This window comes from Chanos chanos, chromosome 1 (genome assembly GCF_902362185.1).
Source record: "Chanos chanos chromosome 1, fChaCha1.1, whole genome shotgun sequence".
NCBI classification, from domain to species: domain Eukaryota; kingdom Metazoa; phylum Chordata; class Actinopteri; order Gonorynchiformes; family Chanidae; genus Chanos; species Chanos chanos.
In genome coordinates, this window is record NC_044495.1 from 19,777,090 (window position 1) to 19,790,091 (window position 13,002).

The 13,002-nt window shown below is 37.9% G+C and overlaps 1 protein-coding gene across 2 annotated transcripts in view; it reads right to left on the reverse strand.

The window, feature by feature from the left end:
- The window catches only part of btbd11a (BTB (POZ) domain containing 11a), a 94,603-nt gene that overhangs the window by 23,772 nt on the left and 57,829 nt on the right, over positions 1 to 13,002 (reverse strand). For both annotated transcript variants that reach the window (XM_030780047.1, XM_030780038.1), the window contains exon 2: positions 5,423 to 5,572. In XM_030780047.1, coding sequence (XP_030635907.1) covers positions 5,423 to 5,572 — 150 coding nt within the window. The remainder of the gene's footprint in view (positions 1 to 5,422; positions 5,573 to 13,002) is intronic.

A 13,002-nucleotide genomic window follows, 5' to 3' on the forward strand; every position in this document is an offset into this window, starting at 1 on the left:
AACCATGCATCATGCACACACAGGCATTAAGCCACCTGAATTTAAAGTGTACATTTATAAAACAGAAATGAACTACTGCAGTGTTCTGACAGTTTAAAAAATTGCCACAATGTCTTTTGACTTTTGACTCATGGTCAAATAAAGACTTCATTAACTGGAGTATTTCAGTTATTCAACCTTAAATGCAATTGTTTCTCCCAGTATCATGGCATAAAGATGTCGTTTGTCATCACTAGAACAAGGCATTTTCAAATCTAAATGAGATAAATTGCCATTCGGGTCCTGCCAAGCTAATTAGTTACACCCAATATACAGGTAATGGGGCAAAGTGAGCAGGTGTGATGTATGCTGTTGGTTGAATGTTCAATTATCCATGTTGGTCAATCAGCTCAGTAAAGAACTATGCTGAGGAAGCAGAATTTAAGAGATTTGAGAACTGACAGTCTGGGACTACATGCACATATCTTTCAAAGGCAATAAAAATATAATAAATTGTTTATTTTTTTCCCCCAGTGTTTTACAATCGGCTTACCTTCAGAGATGGAGTAGATTTTTTTAACAAATCAAAATGTAAATTAATGCCAGATTGAGAACAAAGAGGCTTTCATCGCACACATACACAGTTAGGAACATCTCCAAAATATGCAGGATATCCTAATTCTATTAGTAGAAGTATGTGAAAAGTAACTCCACACACACAAAGCTCAGCATTGTCCTTTACAGAAACTATTTTGAGAAAAATTGGATATTTCTCTTTTTCCTTGACTAAAAGGCAGTTTTTCTTGCCAGTTACAGTCTTGTGGCAATACTCAAATAAAAGATTTGATACATAACAGATTTTCAGAGGCTGTTCTGCTTTAAATATCGAAATGAAGCACAGAGCTCTGCCTAATTTTGTATCCACAAACCAAGAAACTACAATTGCTCAGATGAACGTTCCTTTGATGATGATTTTACAATAACAATCTGAAGATTTTATCTTTACACACCTATTTGTCAGTGGAAGCTGCTCAGCTCTTCTCACAGAAAAAAGTTAATAATTATATGGCTAGGAAACTCCCATCAGCACAGAGTTTCAGATCTCATGCACTCTTGTCTTGACATCAAAATCAAAAAATGCGATGGCAATTTATACTAAAGACACAGTACCCCAATTGTCATACAATGAATACCACTCAGGTCACAATTCAGGACTGTACACGTTTTGATACTAGGCTGACTGTAAGTTCCATTTTTAGCCACAGGAGCCTTTGGCTAACGTGTGTACGAGTTAAAACAAATCTTCTTTATTGTCAGAATCCAAAAAACAAAGAGTACGCAGATGAAATAAATAACTCAAACCTAAGTGTAGGCTTTCCTTTACAATTTTCTCATCAAACTAATGGTTTGACACACGGTCGAAAAACCGTGCGACTCCGCTCTATAACCAAAGACTAGAGACTAACTGACAATTTGATTGACAGGTTACAGAGCTGCATATTTCTTAAAGAGACACACACTAATTGTCTAAACCATAAACCACATATATGCTTATAGCTGAACACTATCACTTAACAATACTGTGATAAAATGGTGTGTTAATATTTTCACACTAACTATAGTCAGGGAATATAATTCAAAGTCAAGGTGTCACCAAAATGTATTAATGGCCTGCTAAATAAAGAGCAAACAGAGCAAACAGTAAAAGTTATTTTATTGATTTCCATCATTCCCCATGTTGTTATACTGATATACACTTGGAAACCAGCATGGCCCCAGACTAATGTGAAGCAATGATTAAAAATCATAAAGTCATAAGCTGTCCAAAAAAATTCTCGTGAACATATTTTTGAATGCTGTCTTTTCAAGCTTCAGCGTTCTTTAAACTGATGCACATGCTCTGATTTTTCACTGATGCCTAATCATCCTTGTCCATAGCCATTTACTGACTCTTTCCTGAATATTAAATTATTGACTCAATTTACTGTTCACATAGTCTTTTAACACTGACAAATTTAATGGACTGTTAATTCAATATAGATTTGACTTTATCTCATGTAAGAGATATGGTTTCATTTAACATGTATCAGATAAATTCATGAGAAAGGCAAAGAGCAGGACAGTGGAATGCTTTCTGATTCTGAATGAGCAAAGGAGACAGAACATAGAGTTATATAGTGAATATGAGATAAACAAAGAACATAAACTTTCATTTTCTCATTTTCTATGTCACTAAGCTAAGCAAATGAAGTAAATATGCAGACTACCATAGACTAAGTAGAAATCAGTAACGATCAGAACTACTTCTTTACTTAACTGTAAAAGTCTCTGAATGTTCCAAGATTTATGCGGCAGTGTTGAGCAGGGAGCTGGGCTTAGGACAGTGAATGAGACAGAGAGAAAGAGCTCAAGTGTTGCATGTTAGCCAGAATGAGAAGCATCTCTGCTTGTCTGACTGACACAGGGTTCCTGATATCCCTGAAACTGTGAACAGTGAACAGTGTGGCATACAACTGAAAAGTGGAATGCCACAGGACTCAGAAAGAGATAGGGATCAGGCCGTGTGTGTTTGTCTCTCTCAGAGCATGTGTGCGTGTGTGTGTGTGTGTGTGTGTTTAAAAGAGAGAGAGAGAGAGAGAGAGAGAGAGAGAGAAATGGGGGGGCTGCTGCATAGAACAAAAGACAGAGCACAGTGGAAATATATTTTAACATGGAGCAGTCAGAGGATGTCCTGAATTGGCTGATGGATATGCAACTTTGAAAGCCAGTCAACCAGGGTGAGAGAGAGAGAGAAAGAGAGAGAAAGAATATCTGTCAGTAAAGTAAAACAGTAAAAATGAAAGTTTCTCTGTGAAAAATGGGCTATACTTTTTTATCTTTTGGCTTTTGTTTAGCAATATTAAGTGAACAGGTTCAGAGCATGGTCTGTGACAGAGACAGACCACAAAGGAGCTGGAAATGTTGAGATGCTGTAAAGTGCAAAGTAGTTCTCTCTAACATAAGAAGCTAAAACTCAGGACTTGGCTGAGATTAAGTCATCACTGAAATAAGCTACAAAGAAAAGTGATGATATGTTCATTTCATTTTTTTCCTCTCAGCCTGCCAATGTCACGTAAACCAAAGTGACAATAAAAACAGTAATTGTGAAGTCCTGTTGAACAGGTGTTACCAACAGATGTTACCATTTCTTTCATAGTGGAAGTGCACCTTTTATTATTTGGTTTTGATCTGTATTTGTGTAGTAATGATGCAATGTTCAATCAAACTGCCAGGTAACCACACTGCGGAGGTAAAGATCATTTTTAAAATTTTGAAATTTGCACATATATTTCACATAAAATTATATCTACTATAGAGAGCACACATTATGTTATGTCATTATGACAATGTGAAAAGTTGGGTTTCATGATTAAGAATGCTTTCATTAAAATATTGTTCTTGGAAATTTACCCATATTTCCTCAGCAAAACAGCAACTGTTTTATGACCTCCTTGTGGAAAGCCCGGACTGAATCACTACCACCGGTATTTTTTCAATATAATGAGAAAACAAGGATGTCTTTGGAGAAAAAATACTGCAGCCCTGAGGAGAAACTCCTCTTAGAATATGCTCTTGGGCAATAGAGAAAAAAAACTGAAAGATCAAACACAGACATACTGACACACACAGACAGACACACACACACACACACACACACAGCCTGTTCAATCAAGCTACATATGCTATGTTTTCATGCGTATAAAAGAAAAGAATTTGTTTTTAGTCACCATGGCAACAGCACTTACGATTATAACACACAGGCTCCTTGTTAAAAGCCTACAGAAAATGACTGTTGCCCCTTCATATACTGACAGTATTTCTCTGTATACTGCAACAAAAAAAGCAATGAAATATGTGTCACCCACATACCTAAAACCCTACAGTCAAAACTGATGAGGCCCCATTGGCAGGGTCCTGCTCTGAATTACATTTTGTCGTTTATTTGCCTAGTGGATCCTTTTGACCACACTGAGCCAAATGGCACCCTGCCCACACACAGATGTACAGTCTCACTGTAACACACCTTGTTAAAATATGTTTGGCCTCACGCTCACAAAGACTCATGGAATGTGCAAAAGGAGGGCCAGTGGTCTCAAAAGAGGAGAGGACATTGCACAATTTTTCTCCCACTAACATCAACACCAATTTCTATGTGCATCAGCAGTCTAATTGTGCCAGATGTGGTCTGCCATTGGACGATTTTCAGCCGAGGATTGCACGTGAAGAAAGGAGACTGTGATTTTAAAATGACTTTAGCATTGTTATTTTATATCCGTGTAGGATGCATTTGCATAAATTGATGAAATCTATTTAGAGCACCTTGGTTTAAAATGAACGTAAACTGAATGTATAATAAGGACTAATCTTACTAAACAGCCAGAATGTTTGTCAATTAGTGTTAATTACTATACCTCATCTGCTGGTATTCCTTATCAAATGCCTGATATGCACAGTATAATCCATTTATACACAATTATTGCAGGAATACCTTTATCCTAATCTATGTCCGCATCTATTTCTCTCTGGAACGAACAAGCTCTGAGCATGCAGCTGGAGCCAGGCCTGCTGATAAACAAATGTGCGTGTACATGTTTTGCTATTGTCAGAACAGTGCTGTACAAACAGGAATCACCTGAAAATCTGAAAGCGCTGCTGACTACAGACAGTGGGGTCAAAGTCTCCTTGTAATCGACATGTCCTTCTACACATATTCAGTTCTGTTTCCTCTTTGGATTTGTTTGGTAGACCAACTTGATGATTGAATAACTCAAAAAGTCACCACCGGTTTTCATAACTCAACTGCTGCAAATTTCATTTAATATGGCTATTCCAAGAAGTGACATATTCTGGAACATATTCTCAAATATGCACTCTTGTTTTCAGATACATGTGCTTACAAACCCACACAAGGCTATAAGACAGTTGTTTACAACACTAAGACAGATCTAATACAATGATTCAGTTTTATTTAACTCATCCCATTCATGTTCGGATGAAGAGGTTGAATTCAGAAAACAACTCCCCAGATTCTTGATTACACACACCCTGATTAGATTAGGGTAGGGCTTTCCAGTTAGCTGACATTAACCTACACCGGAATTCTAAAAACAGCTGTGTAACAGTCAAGATCATAGTGCCGTCCAGAGATGAATGATCTCTCCTATGAGTGGGAGTGAAACTGACACAAGACAGTGTTCGTCTTTTTCTGCATTTCTTCATCTTCTGCAATTTGACTATGACAGTGCAAAACAAATATATGGTTAATATTCTGATCGTTTTGAGGGTTATCTTAATCCATACAATAAAGTAAACATTGCACACAATTTTGACCTTTTTTAAGATATGTTTCAGAGAAATGTGGATGATATACTGTGATGAATGTGCAGTGTAAATAAGAACTTACTGAGCTCAGCGATGCTTCCAACCCGTGTGGCCAGGAGGCACTGTTCGATGGTGCGGAGCTCCGCCTGGGTGTAGGAATACCCCTCACCTCCCTTTCCTGCTCTCTGTTGGTCCCGGTGCAGGTTCAGACTGTCTGGAAGACTCAGCACACCTGTGGATTTACAAAGATCCAGAAATTACATGCAACTCTGACCAAAGAGCCTTCCAGCGAACGTTTTAAATGAGAATATTTACAGTTACAGATCTTTGAGGTATAACATTTTGGTCATACTGAGACTGTGTGAAATACTCTAAGTCATAATTAACAGAGTTTCAAACTTATTACATGTTGATGAAAAAAAAATACATGCACGCATTCAGCTAATAAGAGATGACTGCAAGGGGCTTATTGTTTTGGCCAAATCTGGGAAAACATATGCAATACTCTAACAACAACATTTTCTATTGCACATTACAGACCACACAACAGTGATAATCTTACTACTACTGCTCTATATTGTGGTATATTCATTATATACTATGTATATAACTCCTGCACTATGGCAATAACTTTCTATCTACCCCACTATTCTCATGTTAAGGCTACTTATTATGTTACTAATTACTGCACAATGTCCAGATACAACCTTCATTTTTATCTTTGTTTTAATTTTATTATTCTATTTTCCTATTTATCTTATGTTATTATATGCTACTATTTTATTCTATATTGTGTTTGGTGTATACTGACGGTTTTGTTGCGAAACTTGAATTTCCTTCGGGATTAATAAAATATTTCGTATTTGTATTTGTATTCGTATTCGTATCAAGACTGTACAACACTTGACTCAGTGCTTGAATCAGAAGACAACTTCAAATAAATGTCCTATCAGAATTTCAGAATGTGATTTGACGTGATGTCATAACCTTTAAAATCCAGTAATAAGCAGAAATATTTTCAGCAACTGGTCTGTGTTAAATTTTCCTTTCATTAGCGCAGTCTCACATAGGGGCTCTCCAATACATTTCCCTGGCTGTGGCCCCACATACTTGTATCAACTCCTGCTGGTTTAATAGCCCTAATCAAATTACTGTACACAAGTGCAGGCCAGGCCCTTTGTTTGGACAGGGAGAATAAAGAGCGACAGATGGGATATTGACTTCAGCCACAGGTAAATATAGACCGAGAGGCAGCCGCCTGCCCAAGCTAACAATACGCACAAAGGGACCAAATCATGCTCTGCTTCCACTGAATCTCTACTAAATTACATTCAGTAACTTACACAGTTACACAGTTATTTGGAGTCGGGAGAGGCCTATTTCATAGTATGTAACATGTCTATGAACGATACAGAAGCTTAAATTTGAAATATTCTCTTTTGGTTGTTGAACTTCTGTAAGTAAAAAAAGACTTGTAATGTATGAACCTTTCCTATTCATCAAATTTTTCAGCACCTCTCAGTCACAAGCCCTTAAGATGCACTTGGGTGTCATTTCCTGTACTCTTGAGAGTGAATCCATGAAACAAATGTAAAGAAAAGAAAAAAGAAAACTGTTCTTTAAATCACTCTCTTAAAATACTCGTACAATTTAAGATCAGTTGTTATTGGCAAAACAAGGCATAGATAACCTAACTATAATGTTTAATATATTTTACTTAACCAAAACTTAATTACGGGATGATTAACATAGCATCATTTTGAGCTTTCCTTACTTGCAGTAAAAAATGTTTGAATTTATTTCAAAGTATTGGAACCCAAATGTGCAAAAAAATTAAAACAGTTAAATAATTCACTCAGTTCCCAAAAAAGACCCACCCCGTGAACTGTTGGATGACTCATCTGGTGTTTTATAACTTTCGTTCTATCTGGTCTGCTTATCTGTTTACCTCTTACGTGACTTGCACTGATAGAACTATCATCAAACACAAACAAGTTGAAATGAGGAAACTAAAGGTTCAAATACATGGAACGCAAATTAGATAAAGCGAGTTCCAGGTGTTGACAGTAACAGTTTCTACACTGCGTTAATGCTGATGAGCTGAAACGATATTTTAAACAGAGGAGATGTTTTGGAGGGGAAACGCCTGGAGAGTGTGCCTACATGCAGCTGAGCATCATGATTATGGTAAAGGTACAGTACATTGCTCCACTCTTTCCAGTAAAAATCTGAGAATATCAGATGATGAGTGTATACAGAGAGAGAGGGAGAGAGAGAGAGAGAGAGAGAGAGAGAGAGATAAAGAACTACAATTTTAATGTTGGCAAATCATCAATTCTCAGCATGCCTCTGCATGAGAAATGGACAGCACTTAATCACCAGAAATCACTGCATGACCTGTTCACTGGGACCAAAATACAGTATGCACCCCTGTGGGTTTAAGAAAACATTTTAATATTTTATGTTTTCTCTATCATCCCTCTTCAGTCTGTTTTTAAAACTATCTCTCTCACCCTCTTTCTCTGAGCTTTGGTGCCTAAGCCTTCTTAACACGATTTCAGTTTCCAGAAAATTCTTTGCTCAATAATTCATAGAATCAGATCAAAACATGAAAACTAATATATTTTGAGACTTCCCCTCCATACGTGTTAGCTCTCTCAGCCTCCACTGTGTCTGGTTATCTTGCTCCAACACTTGGGCTCCCTGGTAAGAAGAAAACAGTTGTTTTGATGCTCTGAGATATCTGCAATCTAAAAAAAACGGTTCTGGCACTATGGAGGAAGGTAGGTGCCAACTCCTAAAGAGAACTGAATAGAGGCAACCTTAAGTCCCTTGCCTAAAAAGTCCCATGGTCTGTGACTGAAAGTATTAACATTCCCAAATGATTATTGCATTAAATGTCCACTGAGTGACTATCATTTTTCCACTGACAGGACAATGTAATTCTTCAGTGGTGGAAAATAGCGAACAAGGACACAGACCAGATAGAAGCATTTGCACATACCATGAAATAACATTCGACATATTAGGACAATGACTAAATCTCTACATCTCAGTTCATCCTCTACATCTGAAAATCTAATATGTGTTTATGAGCACCCCGCAATGTAACTTTGCTCATCCACATTAACTCTGCTGATTTCAAGAGAGGACGCACTGAAAAGCAGAATGCATTAGCTCTGTCTTTATGTCTAAAACCAACCAGTCGAGACAGTACCACCGTTGACAATAAAAAGCATTGCCATTCTGACTATCCTGTACCTCTGTCAAGTGTTGGGAAGAGAGTGGGTCACACAGTCATAGATGCTGTAAGCTGGGCCTCTATAATCGCATGGACAGCTCCGTCTCGCACAGATAGACATCAATAATGCATTCTGCTATCGAGAACTCACAGCTCTGCGTATTGCCACCCAAGAAGAGACAGATTATGAGAGAGAGGTGGAAGATGTGTTTCAGGAATAGAGCAGCTTGAGGGATTCCTCTCTACAGCAGACCAAGGGTCAGCTCAGTTCTTCTGAGACACATTAAGCGTGTTCATTGTATATGCAAGCTGAAACAGACTATGAAACATATTTTACAAGCCACTAAAAAGCATAAAGAGGTAAAAAAAAAAATAGCTAGAAAACTATTTCAGTCTGTCTCTGCATAAAAGTCTAAAATGATCCCTTTGTGCAAGCCTGTACAATGGGTCTTAAGCAGAGGCGTAATGCCCCTCATTTTAGTTTTACCCTTTTTCTCGTTTGCTAAAACACATTTGTCCACTCTGACATCACATTTTCAAAACAATTAACACATAGGCTGAAACAGAAGCTGGCTGGACAAAATGACTAATTTTGTTTGACAACTGCTCTAACACTCACAAAACATTAAAAACATGCAACAAAAGCAAATATTTCCCTCAAACAACACAACTTCAAATTAATATATTCTTTTAATCAATCATTACACAATGGACAACAAAATACAGCTATCAGTATGAACCAGTTCAACCTTAATTTGTGCTACATGCCTGTGCCATTTGTTGATACTTTATGTGCCAAAAAAGGCAAGTACACATATCACAGCATGAATTGTATTCTTTTCTCCAAAGATGATTTTACTAGAGAAAAAAACCCTGCTGAACTCTGTGCCTACACTTGTTACACTTTTTTGAGATGCCGTGTCGAAAAACTATAAAGAACGAGACATTTTCTAAGAAAGTTTTCTTCATTCATTTTATTCTTGTGTGGAGGTCTTTCCATACCCATGAACTGTCGTTGACTTGTAAGACCTACAGTAAGCACCTAGACTAGACATATTCGGTCATTCACCGAAGAACCAATTAAGCACTTCACACAAAATCAGTGCTCAGAATCAAAAAATAGTATTGTCATGCATCGGATTTTTCCACGTCATTCTTTTTTCCATACTTTTCTAACTCAGATGTGCTGAATACCATAAACTCTGTAATACTGTATCTCCCCCACGCATGCTCTGCCGCGGCCTCATACTCTACGTGCTCTACGTGCCTCTTTGACCCATGCTTGCAAACAGCAACACTGAGGTGGCATCTTTTATAGATGGATAAGGACTGATTGCTGATTGAAGAGTTGCGCAAAGGAGTTTCACATAAGTGCATTAGCGATTCATAATTATGCAAGTCATTTCTATCAGCTGTGAATAGATGTTTAACACAATTAATCCAATGGAGTTTTGGGCATGTCTATGAGATCTGTGTTAAATGTTTTGAAAAAGACTGAAATGTTAACACATTTGCAAGAGAAGACTCCCGTTGCGCTAAGAGGGTGATGGTAAAAATCAAGTGGATCCCAGTTTCATTAAGCGTGACTTGGCAATCAAGAAAAAAACGCATCCCCATAACTTTGGTGTCAGCCTTCCTTGCACAAACTGTGCATCCAAGGCCAACCAAGATGAAGACACGCATCACTGTGCATAAGAGTACAGAGGTCAGCCTGACAGGTGCTTCGGGTAGAAGGCCAGAGACACAGGTAGTCATCATGAACCATCAAAGTTGGCAGTAGCTATCAAATCCAAAGCAGTGAAGAGATGAACAGAAAATAATCCCACTTTCCTCTCAAAAAAAAGAGGCCATTTTCAAAAGGATAGTAAATTCTGCTTAAATACATGATTTATGTTCCTGAGGATGCTAAACTTTTTAACGTGAGTTGAAAACATTTTAAATTAGGTCCCAGTTGTTATGGAGCCAGCCCTTGGCAAGCACTGCAGATTATGTGTTGCCTTTTATTCTGTCTGTGCAGCTTTGATGGTTGTCCATTTCAGCTGATTTGCAAATGTTTGCATATCATGAATTGCACGGAGAAGGTATTATTAGGCAATTAAATTGGATATAGCATAAATAGATATGCATGTGTAGTTTGCTTTGGGATATAATTTAAAAGTACAATAGCCTTTGGTTGTGTTTAATATGCAGCCAAACTATAAAAAAACATTTTGTGGGTTAGAGCAGCATTCATCATGAACAAATGAATTAACAGATGGATTAAAACAAAACATTTCAGTAGTGGGCAATTTAACATCAACACCTAATGTTGGCATTTGAATGTACTGCTAATTACTGATTGTTCTTCTTGAGAGTTCAGTGTATATGACTGTAAACAACATTAGTGTAATAGTGTATGAGAGAGTGAGAGAGTGGAAGAGAGAGGGAGAGAGAGAGAGAGAGAGAGATGTAACTGCAGCAGCAAAAGTCAGTATGATACATGAGTGTATATCTTTCACTTTCCTCTCCTAAACCCTGATGACAATCTTTATGTCTCTCATAGTACTCAATTATAACAGGTCAATAGACATAAAAGCATGGGGAACTGCTCCCGTTAACTTGCATGATTCATGTGGGATGATTGGATCTACAATCAATATTAGCCTCCCTCTCTCTTTCACACCTTAGCCTCCACCATCCATGTCCTCCACATTCCTATGTTTAAACTGATACTGTGGGGAAGGGGCTATGTCTTAAAATAAAAACAGGATACATAATTTAACAAGTGGCAACACCCAAGCAAGAAAACATTTTTTTTTTTTTTTCAGAAAAACAAAAATAAATTGAGTCTTAAGCTAAACGCCTTGATTTTGTGTCCCTGACTGTGAGTGTTCTGGCTGCTCCAGCAAGGAACCTTGTAATCAGTGCAATCCCATAAACTTTTTTTTTTCTGTTGCTGCACTGCTGTCTGTTTGCTGGAGGAATGTCCTATCGATTTCTTGGCGGAGCACGGCTAGTCTCTTGTCACTGAGAAACTCACACAGAATATTAACAGGCAGGTCTCCATAGCAACAAGGCAGAGCTGCCCGGTGGCCATGTGATTGGTGGAGCCAGCAAAGGATGGTAGCGATTGGATAGATTTGGGGGTAATTGCAGGTACAATGCACAGTGGCCAGATATCAATTTTGTGTCAGCACCTCAAGACAGAATGTTTTAGTCCCAAGCGAAAGTGAAAATCAAATCCAAATGCCTTTACTGCCACACAAAGTGTGCATATTACTGTGTAACTGTACCTATCAACACATGAAAAAAGTGTCAGCAGATTATACAGTACCACTGGATATCCACACATTTCAGTGAACGTAAAGAAACACTTTCAGCAATGTAGCTATTACATGTAATTTAGCCTCCCTCACAGTGTAACTTAATAGTTCACAAGATTTATCTGCCAAGGAAATGTCTAGAAATACACTGTTATCCTGAGTTGCCATTCAGGTGGAGACCTGTTGAGAAGTTGAAGTTAATGCATCTTACAGAACAGTTCTGATCCCTTTGAACTTTTTTATATGGTGCTGAAAGAACAAAGCATGGACAGCATCTTAATGGGCACAGATGTGAGACACATCAGGCTAAAGAACTCAGCTGGGAAAAAAGCAATGTGTTTACGTACTAACATAGGATAAAGGAGCAAAGTGACTCACACCACATCACTTGAAATGCTTTTTGGGCTACTGCATCTGTGTGTGTGTGTGTGTGCGTGCGTACGTGTGCGTTTGCGTGTGCGTGCATGCGTGTGTGTGTGTTTGAGACAGAGAGAGAGTGTGTGTGTGAAAGGTGCATTTGTGTTTTTCTTTACCTAAGCGGTCTAATTCATGTAAAGAAGGTGCATCTAATAGTACCCTGTAAACTGGTGTGGAATGTGTTTGCAGATTTGGTTAACAGAGAATAAAAACATTTGTAATTCTCATTTTTACCAATAGTAATAAAAAAATGATATAATGTATTTGTCAGGGACTGGCATTTCACATTCACATTCTTGAGTCCTTTGTATTATGTGGGGTTCAGAGTTAATCTTCTGCTTTGCAATACTTTCTGTTTGTAGATAGGATGTGCATTAACAAATCAGAACAAAACACAGTAGTTATCAATGCAATATTCTCCTTCTGGTGAGTACTGTCATTTTGCTGTGTAGGCAAGTCCTGTTCCAACACACTTTTCATACAGATTTTTTTTGTCCACATCAAAGGATAGTGTGAGAGAAAGGAGGAAAAGAAAGCAAAAGAGTTTCTCTCTCTCTTTCTCTCTCTCTCTCTCTCTCTCTCTCTCTTTGGACTATTTCCATGCTACCTTTGGATGAGGGGAAGTAACCAAGGAGGTTATTATTATTATTTTTCTTTTGTTGTTGTGTGTCAATGAGTTCCTGCTGAAAGTAGGACATCCTC